This window comes from Colossoma macropomum, unplaced genomic scaffold (genome assembly GCF_904425465.1).
Source record: "Colossoma macropomum unplaced genomic scaffold, Colossoma_macropomum, whole genome shotgun sequence".
Classification (NCBI taxonomy): domain Eukaryota; kingdom Metazoa; phylum Chordata; class Actinopteri; order Characiformes; family Serrasalmidae; genus Colossoma; species Colossoma macropomum.
This window is the reverse complement of record NW_023494785.1, coordinates 5,395,085-5,417,774: the sequence shown is the minus strand read 5'-3', so window position 1 is coordinate 5,417,774 and position 22,690 is coordinate 5,395,085. Positions and strand designations below refer to the sequence as shown.

Here is a 22,690-nt window from a genome sequence, read left to right as displayed (position 1 = left end):
CATTCCTGACGCGTAAACTCGCGTTTACAGCACCTTGATTTTTATTTTCATTCTATTTCTATTCCTGTTTTTTCACCTCCACACCGTGCTGAACTCTAACCGCTCCGAGCTGCACGCGCCTCCCGATCCGCCCTTCACCGAGTCTCACAGAGAGAGAGAGAGAGAGAGAGAGAGAGAGAGAGAGAGAGAGAGAGAGAGATCCGTCTGCACGCTTCTCGGCGGGAAAACGGCACGCTGGCGAGAGGAGGCGCGAGCGCGCACGCACGCACACATACACGCATGCACACGCGCCCGCGCGCGCGCTCGCTCCACGGTGAAGCGTTTGGGCGTCCTGTCTGAGATCAACAGGGCGGCGGAGCAGGAGAGCCGGAGCAGGAGGAGGAGAGGAAAAGAGGAGGAACAAACACACACACACGGAGCCGAGAGCACGCGGAGCGCACCTGCGCGCTGAAAGAGAAGGAGAGACAGCAAAGGAGAGAGAGATGAAGGAGAAGAGTTTGATCGAGACGGCGACCATGCAGGGAAACGTGCTGGTAAGTGGAGCGGCTTCATGAATCTCTCTGTCTCTCTGTCTCTCTCGCTCTCTCTCTCTCTCTCTCTCTCTCTCTCTCTCTCTCTCTCTCTCTCTCTGCTGTGTGGACGCAGAAACGCCGTGTGTTTGTTTGCAACATGTGCGCTGTCCGTCTGATCCGGCTGCGCGTGGAGAAGAGAGAGAGAGAGAGAGAGAGAGAGAGTGAGAGCGAAAAGGGGAGAAAGTTCAATAAAGAGCTGGTGGAGCCTCATCACCTCTCTCTCTCTCTCTCTCTCTCTCTCTCTCTCTCTCTCTCTCTCTCCCTCTCTCTCTCTCTCTCTCACCGGTGTTATTACTGAGGTCCGGGGGGGATTTAGTGACCTGCTGCTTCTCCTCTCTGTACTGAAAAACAACAGGAGTCACGTCATCAAACTCCTGAAAGTCATGAAAGTTTTACCCTCCTGAAGGGCGGAGGAGTGCTGATATTGCCCCTGCCGGGCCTCTGTGTGTGTGTCTATGTGTGTGGGTGTTTGGGGGGGCCAGATGATTCAGACCGAGGGGCTTCTTTTATTGTTGTTGCTGAAGTGTGGCGCTGTGTGTGTTTATACTACAGGAGTTCATCCACCTTACAGAACAGCTCAAGGATTCTATTCTGTCATCCATTAATAATGCCTTAATAATAACAGTGGGCAAAGGAAGAGAGTGAGGATTAATACTGATGTAAATTTATCAGTAACAGAGATTAGGGTGGTGAATGTGGCCTTTAATGGAACACAGGAATTGTGTCAGATTAATGGAGAACGTCTAAAGTCCGTCTCATTGTCTGTCTGTCTGGGTTGGGCTTCCCCAGATCATCTCAGCTCAGAGATCATTGTGAAATGGTAAAGTGAGCATCACATTAAATACTCTCTCTCTACCAGTTAAGATGGTCTGAATACTGTTCATCCAATGGAAAACTGGATCTGTCTATTGGTCTATCGGTCTGTTGTCAATCAGTCTGTTTGTCTGTCCGTCTATCTATCTTTGTATCTGTCTTTGTATCTATCTGTCCGTCTATCTGTATATCTGTCTCTTTGTCTGTCTGCCTGTCGGCCTGTCTGTCCGTCTGTCTATCTATCTATATAGCTCTATCTGTCTGTCTGTCTATCTATCTATCTATCTATGTAGCTCTATCCGTCTGCCTGTCTGTCTGTCTATCTATCTATAGCTCTATCTGTCTGCCTGTCTGTCTGTCTGTCTATCTATCTATGTAGCTCTATCCGTCTGTCTGTCTGTCTATCTATCTATCTATCTAGCTCTATTTATCTATCTGTCCGTCTGTTTGCATATCTAATCTAATTGTCTGTATCTGTCTATGTATCTGTATCTATGTCTATCTGTATATTTGTCTGTTTATCTGTCCATCTATCTCTCTCTCTCAGTCTGTCCATCTATCTATCTATTTGTCCGTTTTATATATATATATATATATATATATATGCATGCCTGTGTGCCTATTTGTCTATCTAAATATATCTATCAGTCTAGATCAGCTGTTTGGACTGTTGTGTTTTCCTCTAAGCCTCTTCATGCATTTCGGATCTGCTCATTATGTGTGAGACTGAAGGAGCGGAGAATCAGGAGATGAAGGCACAGTAAATTCCAGCTTGTGCTTTTGTAGTGAGACGTGGTTTCCACTGTGAGCTGTGTACAGCAGTGAATGGTGTTAATGAAAGACTGATTAAGTTTCCACCTTTAGCCACCCTCATCATGTATGTAGGACTGTATCTATGGATTATATTAGTAGTTGAGCAAACTAGTGATTATTTTGATGACTGAGTAATCAGAGTTTTACAAAATGGACAATAAAAATGGCCTTAAGTGAGGAACACCCCATGCACAGGCTTTCAGAGACTCCAGAACACTTTACTGGAAAAAAACTAAAAACTGCTGGCCTCTCTAAACTATTCACTGCTGTTTCATTGAGAAGGTAAAATTAATTTAATTTGGTCAAGTGATGATGCCAGCCCTACTCTTATATGGCCGGTCAGTAGGGTGGTAAATAGCTGGATGATTACTGTTTCTGGCCATCAGGGTGGTGTTGTGTTTCTAGTGGTTCTAGTTTGGATGTTATTTGGAAGTGACCTTCTACAGAAGCTTTTATGTTCACTTTCCACTTCCACTTCACACTGAGCACTGATGCCGTGCCTCCGAGCAAGACCCTTCCTCTCCCTGACAGGATGTAAACGAGTGTGTGTCAGCAGTGCTCTCTCTCTGCTGAAACAGAAGCTGAAAGACATCTTCATCTTCAGGAGTTAAAAGCAAGTCAAGTGAGAGTCAACGCTTAGTGCTGTAGATCTATGAGGATTTAGGAGGAGCTTTGAAATAGATGTGATGCTTAAAATGGGAGTTAAACGAAGACTGAATGTGCATAATTGAGAAATTGAAACGTTCATCTTCTGGAATTAGAAATGGTACAATACCATGTTTTCTTTCTGATATGATCCAAGGCTGATGCAGTACTAAGCTTTAAAACTAGCTTTTTTTAAAAATAAAAATGATTTCATGGCCATCTGGATGTATCATGCTTAAACTGATCAAACTAATACTGGACGTCAGGTTAAATTAGATACAGAATTGGTTTGTATGTCTTATTGTTTTCCCTCCAATATTTGATCCAGCACTTCTGCAGATATTGGCCCAGTGCAGATACTAGGTATTGTAATGGAGTCCTTTCTATATGGAACAGTTAAAAGCAGTTGAGGAGGAGTTGATGCCAAATGCCGGAGATTCCCATGAATGTTTTTCCATTGCACTTTCAAAACCAAGAACTGCCCAAATGGGAACCAGTAGCAACATATGGTTATAGTTCTAGTTCATTTTCCACCTGCTTGAGAGATGAAAACATCAAAATAACCACGATTAACAATATTATTGATTTGATTGACTGTTTATGCCACTCTAATTTGGCTAATTAGCTATTTTCCTTGCTAGTTATAGTTAGCCTAACCTTTTAGCTAGGGCTGGGCGATAAAACGATAACGATAATTATTGCGATATAACTTTTCCTCGATAGAGCGATACGACATGTTTGATATAATACACCATTCTCACACTCCCATGTTCAGCGAAAGCCTTGGACGCGTTTTCTACTGCGAGGAAAGCGACACTACTCTGCTGTCGCCAGGCGAGGGCGCACTTCCGAGTTTTTCTACATGATTAGAGAGGGAGGGGCCACGAGTAAGATGAGTCTTTAGCAACGGCTGAAATGTGGAGTTATACATTCCCTGTTTGAGTGGAGCGACCGGCCATCTGTTCTCCTGTGACCGAGTCTGAGTGACGAGGTCAGTGGTGTAACTGTACTGACCTACAGCGAACTCACCTCTTTCCTAACATCCTAACCAGCTTTAGCAGCGTTAAATCACAATCACAATCCTCACAACTACAGCGCTGTTACAGCTCTCAGTCATATTTTAGTATTAGTGCATTCACAAGCAACGAAAGTGAAAGAAAGAAGTGGGTTCATGTAAATTACAGCTCTGATTCAAACGACAGTAAACTGAGGAAGCTGTGAGGCACTGGAGAGCAGGAGAGCGCTAGCTGTTTTTAGCAGCTGGCTAACTTGAAGCAGCTCCGTCACTCACACAACACTGAGAATTGATGATACTGCAGATCAAACACGACACAAAAGCACCACTTTCAGTTTAAACGTACCTAAAAGGAGGACTCTGTTTGTCTGGTGTTGATATACTGTGGTTCACCCCTTAAACTACTACGACAGGTTCGGGAAATCCAGTTGTCGCTAGCTGGTGTCCGAATACTGTGATGTCATTTGTAGCAGGGTAGCCGAGCGCTCGGCACCAGCTAAAAATAATCCGTTTTCTTTCTTAAATTATGACTATACAAAATAGCCGTGCTTTTCCAGCTGGTAAAAACAGCTCACCAGACACTTTCTCCCACTGTCCCATGACAGATTTGTGAAATGTTCCACTGGTTGGTGAGTGTTTGTCATTATCCGACCATAAAGGATAGTTTAAAACAGCAATTAACCACCCAGGACCAAAAATCAGCCTTCCAACTTGAAAGAAGTAATGATTTGACATTTATCGTGATATGTATCGATATCGACCGATATGAATTTTGTAACATTTTTGGCCGTATCGCCCAGCTCTACTTTTAGCTGATATACTGCACTGTTCTGCACTCACACTCACAGAAATGGCTGCAGTTATACAGAATTGAGTGTAGAGTCAAACAAAGCTTAGATTTTTTTGTCTGACAAGTCTAAAAATGTAAGTAAATACACTCATTGTTAGCATAAATGCTAACAATGTTAGCTTCCTAACTAGCTTACCTTAGCACACTTATTATACAAAGTGATAATTCTGGAAATACCTATCAACGCTTTAACAAACCAGTCTTGTTTACCTCCTGGTGCACGTATTGGTGACGTAGTAGTGCTTAGTGATTTTATACTGAGGCAGAAGAGTAAAGAGTTTGTTAAATTATTGTAATCTTCAGCTACAAGTGCTAACAAAGTACCATTAGGGTCAGTTGGTACCAATATTGAATGTACACATTTAAGCAAAAACAAATAAAAAAGGGTTCTTTAGTAAAGGCAGTGGTTCTATTTAGGACCAAGAGTTCAATATAGAACCAATTCATGCTTAAATGGTTCTTTGCATGGTGAAATTGTTCTTCATATTGATGGAGAATGTGTTGTATATGATTCTCTCTAGAAACATTTTGGTGGAACAGTTTACAAAAAGGTTTCATGTAGAACTATATAAAATACGTTCTCCAAGTCCTTTAAAATAAGAGTCCCTGACCAACTAAGAACAATGTGCCTAGCTACACTCAACCAAAAGCAAGAACAATGCTATTTTTAAACTAAATACAGCCTGGTGTGTCTGACGTCATAATGTTTAGCAACTAACAATAATAATAATAATAATAATAAACTGTATGTAAGTGTGTGTGTGTGTGTGTGTATATATATATATATATATATATATATATATATATATATATATATATATATAAAGCCGTTGAGGTTATGCTGACTTTCTCAGGCCTTCAGTGCACAAACTATGTGACTGCAGTTTTAATGTTAGTAGTTGTATTTCATTTCTTTTTATTCTGGAAAACAGTAAGTGGGGCTTTTGTAATTTTTTATTTTGGTATTTGTGTAAAGAGGGGTTTATAGAGAGCTTAGTTAGATTTCTGTTTACACATCCCAAAAAAAAAGTCTGCATTTGCAGTACATCCAGCCAGAGACACATTATTTTGATGGTAATTTGTTGCTTCTCATATAGTCATCATGGTACGCGACAGCTTTATCGAGCACCCCTAGTATGTACCAAAAACCATGAAGCTGGAATCTTTAGCCAATGGACAACATACAGTTCCAGTGGTAAAACACTCAGTGTCCAACAGGGCTGCACAATATCAACTGAATAAGGATATTGCGATTATATTGCTACATATTACATGTAATATACCTTGCAGCATATTAAAAAAAGGTTGTTAAATTATTGGTTAGTCAATAATGTAATTGGCCTGCATTATTTTGCATTTTTTTAATTTTGTTTGATCACATGGACACCTTGATTCGCCAAAATGCATCCAGAAACTTATTTTTTTAACTGTGATTGGTCAGGATGCACAAAGCAAACAGTAAACAAAACAAGAAAAAAACACTGTTTGGTTAGACGCTCATTTGCATATGGCAGCCTTATTAGTATTAGCCTTATATTAGTACGGCAAATGCCTACTTCAAAATAATGTTTAATATATTTGTATTGTGCAGTCCTAACACCTGAAGGTTCAGGAGAATATATGAAATCAGTGCAATACAGAAAATGAGTGATATTAAAGGCTGATTTTGTGTTGTAATATGGATAAATAGGACGCTAATGTTCAGTTTTTGTGTATCAGGGATGAGAGGAATCCCTGCGGAAGCTGATATTAGGAGTGCAGTTCTGCTCTCCTTGCAGAGGGAAAGATTTTTTTTGCCCGTACAGCCGTAAAAAAGCATGCGTGTTTGGCTGTGGATGGTGATGTGAGTGCAGCAGAGCCTGGCTGACAGCCTGTCCTCTACTGTTAGAGTCCGAATCAGCGGGGAGACGGGTGAATTGTTGAACATGTACACCATTCACTCGTCGTGCTCAGGTGCGAGATTCGAACTGATGGGTGGAATGATAAACAAAATGACATGACATAAAACTGGAAAGTGTCAAAATTCTCATTCCCTGGATATTCTCCAGAGTTAAGACTCTGGTTTATGATATTGAGGTGGGCCTTTGAGTTGAATTATACGTTGTATGACAGCTGAAAATGAGTTTGAGGAAACAGACAAAAGAAGCACATGGGATCGGATCCTGTCTTTGTTCTGGAGCTGACTGATGTATCGCTGGCTGGTGTTTATGTTCCATATGTTTATCGATATTGGCAAAAATCCTGCTGATAAATTGCCAGTAGTGGTTTGGTCTATATTGTAGTGAACAGACATCTTTGATGTAAGAAAAAAAAAGATCAGTTTATAGAGAATTTTCAGCCAATAGCTGAGAACTGAGCATCATACCAGTCAATAAAGCACAGTTTAACAAAAACTGTTATAGTCTACTGTTATGGATTTTTCAAAAAAATCTGTGTAATTCATTCACTGAGATGTAAACAAAGTCCTTCAGAGTGGTTTGGTGTGAAATGGTTCACTGTAGAGAAACTTACTGACCCAGATGTCTTTACAGTGGTGCTGATAGGAAGCAGGGGGCACAATGTGTACAACACTAATACAGACATTTTATTTACTATTAAAACCACCAGTGAACCGACACGAGTCTTCTGGGTGTTTATATGTAATGTTGATGATGGTAAAATAGAGATAAATCTGATTTTTTTTTTTTTTAATTCATCCTTCTTGTACAGTTCCAGCATGGATGTATTTTCAAACTTGCATTTTAGGCCAGTCTTCTCTCAAAACTACGCTAAAACAGTGTCTCAGGCATCAGGAAGCACTGTAACCATTTCCTGTAGTATTGAAGGAGCTTTTAGAGCTGTAAAGCTCTTCAGACGTCTGGTTCCTATCACCATCACTGTGAACAATTCTGACTCTGTAAGTTTCTCTAGAACAGAACATTTCACATCAAACTACAGACTTTGTTTATGGAAATTTATTTAAACCAGAGCATAGTTGGATTTATGGTAAACTGATCTGTTATGTCTCTGTTTCAGTTTACTGAGTGACTAATAAATAATCTCCATCTGCGCTCAGTTTCAGTGTCCGACATGCTTGCCAAGCACTTCTTTTTAATAAAGTGGCCAGTCAGTGGAAGTACAAGGTGGGTGTTTCCAATAAAGTGGCCAGTGAGTGGAAGTACAATGTATGTGTTTCTAATAAAGTGGCCAGTGAGTGGAAGCACAAGGTAGATGTTTGTGATAGTGGATAGTGTGCATGTTTATTTAAGAGAACGTTCTTTTGCGCTAAAGCAGCTTATGCTCTGTAGGGTGGAGCTAAAATTGGTGTAAATTGATAGAAACTCCTGCTGTTTGCAGAAAAGGAAAACCCAGCTGAGTCGTCCAACATGCTGGCCAAGCACATCTCACCGTAGGGGTTGAGCCTTGGATGGTCTACGCCACTGTATTTACAACCATAAACACAGACGTCTATTTATGTAACTCTAACGACCACTACATGCTTCCATTAATTATTATGGACGTTTCTGAATAAGTAGTGCTTTTAAGGCTGATGCTCCTGTGGTTCTGGGTTTATTGTCTGTGCTGCTTGATTGGTTGCATGCTGTGTGTGTGTGTGTGTGTGTGTGTGTGTGTGTGTGTGTGTGTTTGATGCATTTGGTCAGCGTCCAGAACTTTGCTGTGATTACTGCTCTTCCCTGTCAATGCTCACTGCAAGCTGGCCCTGCAGGGCATTATGTCTAATGCTGGAGAAGCTAATGTGGCTTATTGGCTCAAGTACATGTGCAGAACATGTGCTTCTGTAGAGAAAGGAGATACAGTGATGTACTGTGGACGAAGAGAAAGAAAAGTGAGAGATTAGGTAATCAAATCAGATTATGAATCAGAATCATATCATAATCATGAAAGTATTTGTTTCATGAGAGCCTTGTGTCTCTAAATTGATAACTTCAGAACAGGAGCAGAAAATATTATTAATTTTAATGTATGTTAGTGTAATGAGGTATTTTTTCCTAGGGATGTCTGCTGATATTGGAGTCACATCGGTATTGGCAAATATTTGTTAAAAGGAGAAATCCACCGATGTCTGTATAATTCAGTGGCTAAGATTTAAACAAACTCAGTCGGAGTGATTTGATGTGAAATGGTTCACTGTAGAGAAACTCTTGACAGTGGTTGTGTCCAGTGGAGGAATCAGAGGTCACAATATCATTTGATTCACCATTTAAAACCAGTGGGCCTACATATGACTTCTGATTTGCATATGTAATGTTGATGGTAAAATAGTAGTGAGATTAAAAACTATAAAACTGGGGACAATTTAGCCTCACAACACCATGCAAGGACCTCTGAGCCATGAATTATTTAAAAAATATGTTTAATGCCAAAATCTTAAAACTGTAGCAGAACAAAGTCTCAGACATCAGGCAGTGTATTTGCAGCCATTTCATGTAATACCTTTCTGTGAGTGAGATTTCAGGGGTATTAAGCTCTTCAGACATCTGGGTTCCCATCACCACCACTGTGACTTAATAAGTTTCTTTAGAACACATCGTTTCACGTTTTTACATCTCAGTGAATAGATTATGTAGAAATTTAGAAAAATCTTTGGAATTTAAACTTGTATTACAACATAGCAACAGTAATAACTGTCGTTATACATTAGAGCATGAAATTAAACATAATGTACAATGGCATAGTAAAATAATTAATTTAAACTCTGTACAATTGAGTTTAAACTCAGTTTATTGCATTTATTAATCAAGCAATGCTTTCGAACAAACTCAGACATTTTCAGTCCGGATGAACTTTCCATACTGTGCTGTTCTCATGCTGTGCTGGTATAGTTATTTCTTTTTGCATAGAACATATTATATGTATGTTGTGTGTCTCCAAAATGGGAACTTTACAGGAGAAGGCAGTATGTTTTTATTCTTTACTGCAAGTTAATGTAAAAAGATTTTATTTCGGGTAAATTTGGAGCATTTCTTTTGCTCCAATTAAGAAATTTTCACAAAACCTAAAGGACAGCAACTGCCCTCAAATGACATAAATAAATAAAAATTTATCTTTTTCGGACAACGGTTGAATTCAGAACCATTAGCCAACTGTGCTTGCACACAGAGGAATTAGACCTCCGTGTTTAACCCATCCATGCAGTGGAACACCCACATACATGCACACTAGTGAACACACACACTAGGGGGCAGTGAGCACACTTGCCCAGAGCGGTGGGCAGCCCTGTCCATGGTGCCCGGGGAGCAGTTGGGGGTTAGGTGTCTTGCTCAAGGGCACTTCAGTCACGAACTGTTGGCTCAGGGGATCAAACCAGCGACCTTCCGGTCACAGGGCTGGTTCCCTAACCTCCAGCCCATGACTCCTTTCTTTTTTTTTATATTATTGAATATATAAAAATGCTTTTAGCCAAAGAAATTGCATGTAAATGCCTTTTTGTCTCCACTAATCTGTGCTTCCCTGAATTGAGTCCAGAAGACCGGATTAAAAATACTGGTGATAATAAAAGTAGAGAGAAAGAATAAAGTGGGGAGAGAAGTTAAAGCTGGGTAAAATCTGTTCAAAGTGTGTTGGTGTGCTTTGAGAACCCAAACATGAAACTTGAACCCAACCTGAGCTCAACACATACTCAAGAAATGAAGTCCAGACCTGTCGTAAGCAGTTAAGGTTTAGTTTTAATTTTAATATGACCAACAATATGTAGAGTCAACCAGCAAAGCTGAGTCTACTGTGTGCTCTGAAAATGTCACAGCCTCCTCAGTGCAACATCAGCTTCGTTTCTCTTTTCTTTTTTTTTTTCTTTAAGTGATTCAGCACAAAGAACTGCAGAAATATTGTGCAATTTACTCCTCCTCCTCTAGCTGCCTCCTGCACATTAGATGCCACTTTAGCTTCTGCACAGCCTGATTCAGAGCTAACCAGCACAGTTAGAGTCCCCGCTGTCACACATCCACATCCCCCTAACAGCCAGAATGACAGAGAATAGACAGAGGAGGAATAACTGAAGCATGGCTTTGAAAGGCGGAGTCCTGCTCTGGAGCGTCGGTCTGTCCCGTTAAGCGTGGGTCTGCATGCACGGAGACTGCTGGAGCTGCTTTATTTGATTGGGGTCGGCCCTCTGGCGGCTGCGGAGCAGGAGCGGGGGAAAGAGGGCCGTGATTTATAGCGACCTTTAAGCAGCCCGCCGTTTCTCAACACAGCATCCGTGCGTCTGCACAGTTTCATTAGGCCTCCTGGTATCAATCATACATAATGTTTTTCTCAATGGCTGCGTCACATTTAAAGTGATACGAGCAAACTAAACAAAGCACACGCTGCAGTTTTAAGGAGTTTCTGTAATTTAGCTGATAATGTAATGAAGTGTAGTGCTCTCACCATTGATAATTGACTAATGATTATGTTGATAAATCAAATAATCAGAGTTAAAAAATGAAGACCAAGCAATAAAAATAGACCGAACTGTACAGTAACCAACCCTGTATAGCCTGTCTGAGGTTCCAGAACATTTTATTAGGAGCTGATAAAGTAAGAAGACTTCAAAAGAACTTAAACATTAAAAACTAGAAAGGGAAAGTTTGTGAAGTTGGCTTGACAAAACCAGCTAATGATGCCTCAACAGTTAAAGCAGTTAGAAGACTGCAGATTGTTATTGATGGATTATTTTTGATGAATCCATAATTGGATTTTTATAGTGATTCCAAGTAGTTGCTATGGTGTTGCTACATGGTTGCTATGGGATCTCTGTTAAGGATTTGCTTGGTGGTTGTCAGGTGGTTGCTAAGGTGTTGCTAGGCTGTTGCTGTGGTATCCCAGGTGGTTGCTAAGGCGTTACTTGGCCATTGATGTGGTATCCCAGGTGGTTGCTAAGGTGTTACTTAGACATTGCTATGGTATCCCAGATGGTTGCTAAGGTGTTGCTAGGCTGTTGCTATGGTATCCGAGGTGGTTGCTAAGGTGTTGCTAGGCTGTTGCTGTGGTATCCCAGGTGGTTGCTAAGGCGTTACTTGGCCATTGATGTGGTATCCCAGGTGGTTGCTAAGGTGTTACTTAGACATTGCTATGGTATCCCAGATGGTTGCTAAGGTGTTGCTAGGCTGTTGCTATGGTATCCGAGGTGGTTGCTAAGGTGTTGCTAGGCTGTTGCTGTGGTATCCCAGGTGGTTGCTAAGGCGTTACTTGGCCATTGCTGTGGTATCCCAGGTGGTTGCTAAGGTGTTGCTAGGCTGTTGCTATGGTATCCCAGGTGGTTGCTAAGGTGTTGCTAGGCTGTTGCTATGGTATCCCAGGTGGTTGCTAAGGCGTTACTTGGCCATTGCTGTGGTATCACAGGTGGTTGTTAAGGTGTTACTTAGACATTGCTATGGTATCCCAGGTGGTTGCTAAGGTGTTGCTAGGCTGTTGCTATGGTATCCCAGGTGGTTGCTAAGGTGTTGCTAGGCTGTTGCTATGGTATCCCAGGTGGATGCTAAGGTGTTGCTAGGCTGTTGCTATGGTGTCCCAGGTGGTTGAATATTCATCATTCTCCCATTCATTTCAATCCTATTCCATCAACTTATTTTATCGACTTATATTCACCAATTGTTTTGTTTTGGGAATTTCCCCTAGTTAAATTTGTTCACAGTGGCATTTATCAGAACAGGATGTCTGAAGAAATTAAACAGACCATATCCTTTTATGATATTTGTGTGGTTTTATGTACAAAAACAGTTGTAATTCTTTTTTTTTTTTTACCAATTTCCCAACCTGCCTTATAATTAACTAGACTGTTGTTACTGTCAATTTAAGACTAATATATGTAAATGAGCTCGGTTCTGATTGGCTGCCTTGTATTGTTTTCTTCATCCAGGCTGAAACACTCATTACTTCAGCATGAATGGGCAGAGCTAAACTGCTGTAGGATGAATTGGTGGATATGCACCTTAAATGGTGCAGCAGTCATATTCTGGTGCCTCACGCCAGCATAACCATTAAAATAACTGGAGCCTGTGTAACTGGCGCAGCTAACAGCACAAAACAGTCCTCCTGCTTTTGCAGTTCTGCATCTTAATTTTACTATCAACCCCTGCCAAAGCTATAGATCATGAAGCTAGTGCAGGATAATAAATATACTTATATATAAATAGACAATAATATCCTTGTAATAATATGTAATAATACACTAATGTTTATTATTGTTAATGTTTATTAAATATGGCTCTTATGTTTTACGTCACTGATCAGCTCTCAGGATCGACCAAGTTAAAGAAATATTGTCCGATCGCATATTTGGGCTGAAAATTGGCCAATACCGATACATAGCCGGTCGATTGTTCCATCTCTAAGAAAGATTCCTTGAGTTTCTCTGCAATGATGCTTGTAGAGTCTCACAGAAATGGTTATGAATATGCGACCTGATACCTGAGACATTGTTAGATGATATTTCTAAGAAGATTTTGGCCTCAAATAGTCCCCAAAGAAAACACATTTCGGGGTTCTAGAGACTAGTATTTGCTAAAACAACGACAAATCTGAACAGATCATTGTGGCGTAAGGACAAATTACACAAAACATTTCAAATCTTGAGCAATTTTGTAATAGCTTCCCTCAAATCTCCAAGTTTAAATCAGAAATCCATTTTTATGTCTCAGTTCCAAGACTGCAGCCATGTTTTCTGCATTGTGGAGGTCGTAGAGGCCTGCATTATCAATACATGACACTCACAGGAGCTGCCTTATGTTTTATGTTGTTTTGGATGTCCTTCACTGAGCAGCATGGGAGGCATTAGAAATGAGGATGCGCCTTTACTACACAGCCACAGAGCCCAACAGATGGTACACATGTGCACGCGTTGCAGAGTGAAAGTTTGTTTGCTTTGGTCTTCCTGTGTTCAGGCAGCTGATGCAGTGTTCTCTTTTATGCATGCTGAAAAGGCCCCTCGCGCTCCTCAATTTGCGGTTATAAAGTTGGTGGGCATGAAAAATCCAACACTTGCAGCAGCGTTTTGTTTTCCAATACCACCCATCTCTGTCTGCTGAGGTCTCTCTCTCTCCCCAGTCCGAAGCAATCAATCATCGCTTAGCCAGGCAAGGCTGTGGGCCCGGGCGCGGGCGAAATAATGAGTTTACAATAGATGAATATTTCATATCGCCTTCTGCTTCACCCTCTGCCTGGATGTTCACCACAGTTTAGTGGAACTGATATTATGAATACATTGTTAATGATTCAAACGGTTGCAATACTTACCATCAGGTAGACCCGTATTCACTTTATTATTTTTGTTTCTTCAGTGGAGTGGTGCAGATTCTGAGTGGAAAAAGGCGAGACTGCGCAGACGGCACTAAAGCTGAGATTTTGAGCTTTCTTTTAAAGCTTTTCAGCATGCTTTATTGAAGATCAGGGAAACATTAAACTGCCTCCTGTTGAGTCACAGGCTTGGTTAGGTTCAGTGAATACTACTTTAGGTTCAGTGAATACTGCTTGGGCCAAGATTCTGTTCGTGTTGTGAGTAGTGTCTAGGGCTGAAGAGGGACTCGTATTAAGACCAGGAGGTACATAATGTAGACCAGCCCACCTTAAACTCGAACCATATTTCTCCTACTACACACACACAAACACACAACATTGGCTTTGTGCAAAATACCTTTTTCTCAAATCTGTACATTTTCACCATCTTCATGTCTTTCTCTTGTTTATATGATACACTAAGATAAGCAAGGTGGCTATGCTAGTGATAAAATGAAAACTGGTGAAAGCTTTTATCTTAAATGTGACAGTCATGACGGTCAGTATGCTCCGTACTAATGCTAGCTAAGTAAGGTCAGCATTTTTCACTGCGCATCTGCTCGGATATGTCCTCATCCTCCTTAAGTAGCGTTTTCATTCTTGTCTTCTCGGTGCCACCTTGGCTGTTTGCAGTTCGTGCTGCTGCTGTCCATCTTCACCTGATTCACTCCTACATCAGTAATGAACTCTGTAGAGCTGCCTGTTGTGTTGGCCAGAATCAGATACTCGCACTGGATTTGATACGCTAATCTCTCGAGGCTGACGTTAGCTTCATATTCAAATTTCTGTTCCACCTTAAAAAGTGCAGAAGGTTATAAAACACTAAACGACTGCATAAGATAGATTTAGACCATCTATGGATTGTGTATAGTAACTGTATATATTGCATAGTATTAAGTAGCTGATTGAATGTCAGCCCATTATGCCATTAATTATTTTATTTAGTTTTACCTGTTAATTTTTTCCTCTCCTTTTCCTTGTTAAATAGTTCATTTTTGCAGTTTTTTTTTAATTTAAAACTCTTCCACTGATATTTAAAAATGTCTGCATAATTAAAGCATTATGATGTAAACAGTCATTCAGAGTGGTTTGATGTGAAATGTGCCTTTCTGGAAAAACTTGTCCGAGTTGTTTACAGTGGTAGTGATAGAAACCAGACATCTGAAACAATTAAATTTTTTTTTCTTTTTTTTTTGTTTTTTTTTTTGTTTTTTGGTAGTTTGTTTTTCCCCCTGAAGTCCATTTAAGATATTTCAGTGGTGTTATGTACAAAAACAGTAATTCCATTTTACCTGACTATTTTCCAACCTGTCTTAGAATTAGACAGGCTGCTGTATTGTGACTCATTCGGAAGGCAGTCTAGACTGAAACATGCTGAAACATCCCAAAAATAATGAATTCAGATGGCCTGTTTTTGATGTTTAGTTACTATATATAGACTTTATGGAGTGAAGTGTCAACGATGTGTATTGAAACTGTTGAATACGGTATGTATTGACAGTGGACATATTATGGCGATGGCATAGAAGAAGATGATGTGGGAAACATAGCACTTCAAGCGAGTGCCCTTTTACTAACCATGCAGCAGGGGAGTCCCACCGCCAGCGCTGACTGATACGGCGAGGGAGCAGGCAAGTCATAAACAGCCATGCTACCCTAGTCCATGTTAGACACACGGACACACCTAACTTCTTCACAGCCCAGCCCAACACAGCACCACCGGTAATTTTACGCATTAAGGCCTTGTGAGATGTAATTATGATTTTATTCACCCTTGTTCTTAATCCCTTCTTATAGGACAGCAACACCCCTGCAGAGTGGAATGGTTCAGCTCAGGTGATGCAGGGATGGGGCTAACCCCTGTAAGAGGCAGGGGAAGGGTTTAGTAAGGGGCTAGCTTGAGGATACTCACCTCCGATTGCGAGGAGACTGAGGAGAATGGAGTAGAGCCAAGCTAGAAAGAATAGTCCTGTGGCCTTGCGGCCTAAGACTCCTTATACTTACCTGGACTGATTGGGTCAGGTTAACATTTTACCCACCATTTACTTTGTGTTTGTACAGTTTTTCTTTTGAGTGTTTTCAGTTTGTAAATAAATCTCACTGACTGCAAAGAATTATTCAGAGTCGCCGCATCTTCAGCCTGCAACTACATCCTACTTACCCATTTAGTCACAATCTACCCGGTGACTTCGTCACAATGATACGGGCCTGTTAAAATCTCTAAAAGCTACATCACATAAAGTTGTTACATGAAATAGTTCTGAATATGCTGCCTGATGTCTGAGGCATTGTTTTATAATAGTTGTGTAAAGGTTTTTTTAAATCTATTCATGGTGGAGAGATACATGCAGGGCCATGTAAGGCCAAAATAGTAACTAACAACTGATAAATAATAACTTTTCCCTTTTTTTTGAAAGATATACTGCAATTTTGTGTAGACTTAAAGATCCCCTGGTTCCCATCACTACCACTGTAAAGAGCCTAAGTTTCTTTACAGTAAGCCATTTCACATTAAACCACTCTGAATGACTTCAGTGGAATTCCCCTCTAAGGCTGCATTGTGTCTATACCCACCTGACCAACATGACCCACATTGCAAGCCCTTTATTAGACAAACTAAATGTTGTGCATCATGTGTCATTTAAACGCTTTCACATATCGTAATGTTGTATTTTTGCCATATTGCCCACCCTTGCTGAAAACTACTGCATGTGTACTGTGTGAAAACTCCGGTGCTGAGCCGTGCAGTATTTTAAGCATCATTAGGGAATTTGCAGAATGGCTGTTTATAGGCCAGGGCACCACCGGATTCAAGCGTTTTCTGGAACACAGGTTACGTAACAAACTGAGCTGCTTGTAATTGGAGACTAATTTGCCAGCCAGTCAGCTTTTTGGGATACAGAGGGGACTCAGATGGCGTGAAACAGCAAGGCTAGCATGTTAGCAAATCAGGAGGGAATTGGCAAACACAGCGGGCCACTCGAGAAGAGTCCTACCTGTCTGGTACGTGTTTGTATGATAATGGAAAATTCTTCAAATGTTCAAAGGACAAGAGCCCCCAATCCCCTTGCCTCTGAGGCTTTAAATCTGCTCATCCCCCTCCTCAAAAAAGCTTGCCAATTAGCAGGAAAGGGTGAGAGAGAGGCAGAGAGTTTTAGAAGCAGTCCTGGTTCAGTTATTCTGCTCCGCTCTGTGTGAAAATTGCCTTTGTGCGGAGCATTAATGATGATTTCCCTCAGCAATGCTCATTAAGACTGCGCTGTCATAAGCCGGCCTCTACCACTTACTCATACCATTGAGTGTAATTGTGTTTCATAGCCCGGCCTGTGTGCTCTGAATGCTAAAGCTGGAGGTGCTCATTGTGTGTAATCTCCTGGGTCTTTGGCAGGGACTGCTGGATCAGACTAAAAGACAGGCAGAGAGAGAGGGAGAGGGGGAGCGATGGGGGAGACAGTGACTGACATTATGGAAATGTGCTATGTTTGTGAATAAGGGACAGTTATTGAGTGAAGTCTGTAGGAGTCTCATACTGAAATGGTGCTGACAGAACGGGGTGGAGAAGGAAAGGGGCTTCAATATGAGACATTTTAGTTACTTTTTTCCTTCGAAGAGTGTCTTTCAGAGTGTGATGTAGAGCTTTTTTCAAGCATTGCCGAATTCTTGACTGCCTCAACATGCTCAGAGGAGAACACTAAGCCGTAAGTGTTTCTATAAAACTATGTTAACACCAGCCAAACTGTCTTTCTCAGTGAAAACTCAGCCAGCTGTGCCACTGAAAATTGCACATGGTAAATTTCTACAGCGCTGAGCACAAGTTTACTTGGAAGTAGGTGTCTGCAACCAGGATTTACTGGGGTTCAAAAGAGACAAAGTCGAAAAACAGGCCAAGATCAAAACCAGAAAAATCCAACAGAACATGACAGAAAATCCAAGCAATCAATCCAAAGGGCAAAGACAAAAAGGCAGAGTATAAAAATACAGGAAACAGGATCGGTACTCGAGTAGAACAACACAAGAAATGATGCTCAATAGCTCTTATAGAAAGATGCAATATCTCCAAAGCTAAAAGCGCAGGCTTAAATATACTAACTGAACAGACAACAATGACCCGACACAGGTGATAATCGTCAATACTCAGGCAAGGAAGAACGGTGATTGGTTGGTGCTGGTGGTGAGACTGTCAGGTGATCTCCCAGGGAATCCTGGGAGACTGAGTCCACAGAGGAGACTGGTGTCATGTCATCTCCCAGAGGATTCTTGGACATCGAGTCCTTAGTGAGAGCAGGGTCTGTACGATGCGTCACAATATGGACAAAATTAGGACAACAGTCTGGTACCAGGTAGAAAATCTGGAAAATTTAATTTAGAGTTTAAAAAAAGAATGAATCTAATCCATTAATATAAAATACAGGCAGATTCACTCGAAAGGGGCCCCGAATATTCTGTTGTAACTCCCGTTAGGATGACGCAATCTGAACCAAAAAAAAAAATTGGTACATACCTTGATGTCTGTGTAATCAATTGCATTACATGCGATGCTGGAAGTGATCTCAGTTTTCTGCCAGACACATTTCGACGCGGCGCTCCATGGTCCTGAACGTATCAGCAAGCATTAGAGAGGTTAAACGTCGCGACGGCTGTCCAGCGCCTGCCTCAGCGCTCCGACGCAGGGTCATCGTGGCTTGTTTGAAGCTCCATATACTGAGGAGCACATTGCATGTTGTTTCGTTCAGATTGCTTCGTCCTAGCGAGAGTTATTACAGAATATTTGGGGCTTCTTTCGAGTGAATCTCCCTATAGTATTCACTCTCACTGTGTGATGTGATGCTGGTAGCTGTATATTTGTTTCTGTGGCAGTGTTTCACTTCAACAGGGTAATCCAAAATTTTCTTGTTGGGTGGCCAGATGAAGGGCCAGGGACTCTGTAATTAAAAATAATGAAATAAGAGGCCTACTTGATTACTATCACTCAAAGTGCCTTTTTTATTTGAGTGACTAACTCAAGGGGGGTTTAGGTACTTGTGAGCAATTTCACTCACCAGTTAATAATCCTAAAGGGAACAGTGAGGCAGTCAGGTTTTAGTGTATGGAGATTCAAGGCAGATTGCAGAGGTGACTGTCGGTTGTCCTGGATCTCATTTGACTTGTTCAGTGTCATCAAAAAAGTGTTCGCTCACGTTTCTGGAGCTCTGGAAGTGGGAGCGTCTGGTGGCGACTGCAAAGAGCATCGTCACGTTGCTTTTCGATGCTTTCCAACTGCACATCCTCCTGCACTCCCTCCGTGTCAGCAGAGGAAGGGCTTGAGAACTGTTTAATGTGCTTCTCAAAGGCAGCAGAGTATTGAAATCGTGGGAATGATTCTGTGATCAGTGATGTGAGCGCCGTCACATATTTCGCCATCTTTTTTTGAACGTTGGCATTTGGAAAACGGGAGAGCATTTCTGAAGCAGGAAACTGGGGCGGTATTATGGTCACGTACTTGCCTGATTTCATGTGCATGCACGTTGTAGACACAAGCGTGTTTCCCCTGCTGGCTTTCATTCAGTGTGGTCAATTAAAAATGGCAGGTCTGCTACCTTCGATGTGCCGGGCAACAGCGTTTCTTGCCAGAGTGATGTTAAATTCCTGCATCTTTTCTGGGCACGTTGTACCGACGACTTCAGCAAGACGCTCTTTTATAAAATCATCCTACGAGTTGAGCTACCTCGTAGCTGGCTCTCGTAACATTTTCTTACACTTGGTTTGGAAGAAAAGTTGCTTTTGTTGATCTGACAAGCTAGCTGCTAGTGGTTTCACCTTCTGTACTCATTCAGCGCCAGTGCATGACTTAAAAGAGTGACGTTTCCTCAATGCTTCTTAACAATACACTCCTTCATTACAGCAACTGTTTCAAATGAAACACAGTTCCCTCTGAAATCAGTTAACACATATTAATTTCAATGTGTTTGAGTTTTTGCTGTGTAGTTCCTGTTTCTTTTGAGCCACCATGTCTAGCCAGAAGCTTGAGAATGTTAATATAGGTGTAACGTCATTAATGTTTCGAGTTGAGGGAGGAAGGAGAAGGAAAGAATGATGTTTTAGATTGTTTTTATTATTTATTTATTTTATTTTTTTATGTTATAACGATACCTAGCATTCAAACGAGGAATCTTTTTTTTTTTTAAACCTATTTTTTGTTTTATTTTATTTCTGAAATAAATAAATGAGCCTATAATGCAGTATTCTATTGTGTCAGTGACATTACAACAGTTTTTGTGTAAGATTTAAAGCGCTTTGAATTGAATTAGACCTTCCTAGTAACACATTTTTAATTTAAAAGTGACCAAGTTACTGGCTTACATATTAACATATCAGCATGCAGCCTTATGTTAGATTTTGTTTAGCCAAAATGGGTAAAATATGGCATTTAATAAGAAGAATGAATGAATGAGATCTGCCTGTAGCTAACAGGAGCTGAACCCCATAATAATGAGCATTTTATAAGTTTAGAACTGTGATTATTGTATGTATACATAGATAAATACACAAATAGAAAGGTCTATAGCTAATAGTCAAAAGATCAATAAATGCACAATTAACAGTATTTAGATGGCTTAGGAGATGCAGAACATAATTCATGGAACAAACAAGCATATAATGCATAACATTTTTATAGTATAGTGTCAACAACGTAACAGTTTTTGTGTGAATCAATTTGAATTAGTTTGAATTAACAGAAAAAAAAACAAATATTTCTTAATTTAATTCTTTATTTATTCAAGGGCTGCTTGTTTATCTAACATTTGCATCTACAGTGGACCTTCTGGAGCACTTGACATGTCTTGTGCCTCGTGAGCCTTCTGAGGACCCCTGAGGCCCCTACAGTCAGGCCCTTGGGCATTGGCCCCACTGGTCCGGTTAGTAATCCATCCCTGCGTAGTGCCCAGGCATTTAGACCCAAGTTGTTGGTATCTTTGCTCAAAGTTCAAAGATCTTTGTCTACATTTTGTTGATGGAAGTGACTTAAATGAATAATGTTGTGTGGTTTAAGACTGTCCTGTATTATTTTGACTGAAACGGTTTACTTTGGCTTTGGTGAATCAATAGTGTGACACTGTTAATGCTGCACTATTTTGACCCCCTTAATTTGCTGTTGTAGATTTACATAAATACATTGATTCATCAAAACGCCCAGAGAAACTGCTGTGACCGGCCAGCATAGGGTTAAAAAAGCACAGTGATTGGTTAGAGCTCCACTGTGTACTGAAGCCGAGACCAGTACATCAGTATATCAGTAGGCAAAGGCCAAAACTGCAATTAACAAGTGATATATGGTGCAGTCTTACTTGGGAGCGGACAGAAATTCCTCAAGCTTTCTGCTTTGTCTCACATTTTACCACGTAGCTTATAAAATCATTATCAAAGGCCAGCATGTCATGTGGAGAGGGAGAGAACGGGAGGAAGAGCGAGAGGCAAAAAAACAATTTATGACCTCTTGACCGCAGAAACTAACAATTTGAACTTAACACATTAAATTACGATAGAAATGCTGTATTGACTTCGCGGTAACCTTTGTCTTCATAGCAGAGTCAGTATGTGAGACATTCATCTATGGCTTACCTTGGCATTTCCAATCTCTCGTTAACCTTCAGCTGGCATTCAAATGATGCCATTTCTCCACAGCGACCTTGATTACAGATGTGTGTGCGTGTTTTCCCTTTCCCCCAGTTGATAACGTGCCAGAGCACCCAGGGATCTGTGGTATTTATCCAGCTCTAGCTTTTTGTCATTTGATTTTTCATTGACTTCATTTTCCTCTCCTCCACAGTAATGAAAACCCCGTCTGTAAAATTACGTCCTTCAGGAGTCCGCTAGCTCTCGCTGCCTGGCTCGCTGACTAGTCTGGCACCTTTGCTGACTTTTGATGAGTCAACATAACTCATACAAAGTTTACCTGGAACCCCTTCCCCTCAGGTTCCGGGTCAAATCCCAGCTGTGCTGCGTGCCGCGCATGGCTGAGAGTTCACAGGAGTGCCATTTGTTGTGTTTCCTTTGGGAACAAAAGCTCTTTTCTCTGTTTAGCATTCTAATCAGAATGCATTAAGATGCACAGCAGCACTGTTTGCCCAGAAGTTCGGAAGTGTGTCGTGGGAGGCTTCACCACACAACTAACTGAGGACTTTTAAAAACTAGTTTTTAGTTAAAGAAATGATAAATACAGCTCAAATGATCAGTGTGCATCATTTTACAGGTTACAGATGAGCGCTACCGCTCAGCTCCGTCAACATAATGTCTCTCTAAAGTGTTACTGGGGGGTTGATATGATACAGTGGGGTCTCGATTTGATGCATTTTTTAGATACAGCAAAAATAGCTGAAATTGTACCTTATGCTAATTTTTTTTTATTTACAGTTTATAGGAGGATTCAACAGTATAAAAGTCCAATATTTAAACCAAAAGCTCTTCTTTACAGTGTCACAATCTAGTGATCTAGCCACCCACTAATGTGCCAGTCACAATACAACGATGCAATACAGTACAATATGCTACAATACTGTTCTATACAAAGTGGTACATTTGTGTAATTACATCCCTACATTTTATAGCTGGCTCAACAGGGATTTCTACCGGTTATTTACCATTCCTGCGTAAATAAATGGTTAAGATGTAAACAGAGTCATTCAGAGTGGTTTGGTGTAAAATGCTCTGTTCTAGAGAAGCTTAGTCAGAATTGTTCACAGTGGTTATGAA

The 22,690-nt window shown here is 40.9% G+C and overlaps 1 protein-coding gene across 1 annotated transcript in view; it reads left to right on the top strand.

Moving 5' to 3' along the window:
• Window positions 1–341: 341 nt before the first annotated feature.
• Window positions 342–22,690, top strand: part of dpp6a (dipeptidyl-peptidase 6a) — a 507,676-nt gene continuing 485,327 nt past the window's right edge. Inside the window, exon 1 of the mRNA XM_036581752.1 lies at window positions 342–533. Within this exon, the coding sequence (XP_036437645.1) occupies window positions 483–533 (51 nt within the window). The 5' untranslated portion in view covers window positions 342–482. The remainder of the gene's footprint in view (window positions 534–22,690) is intronic.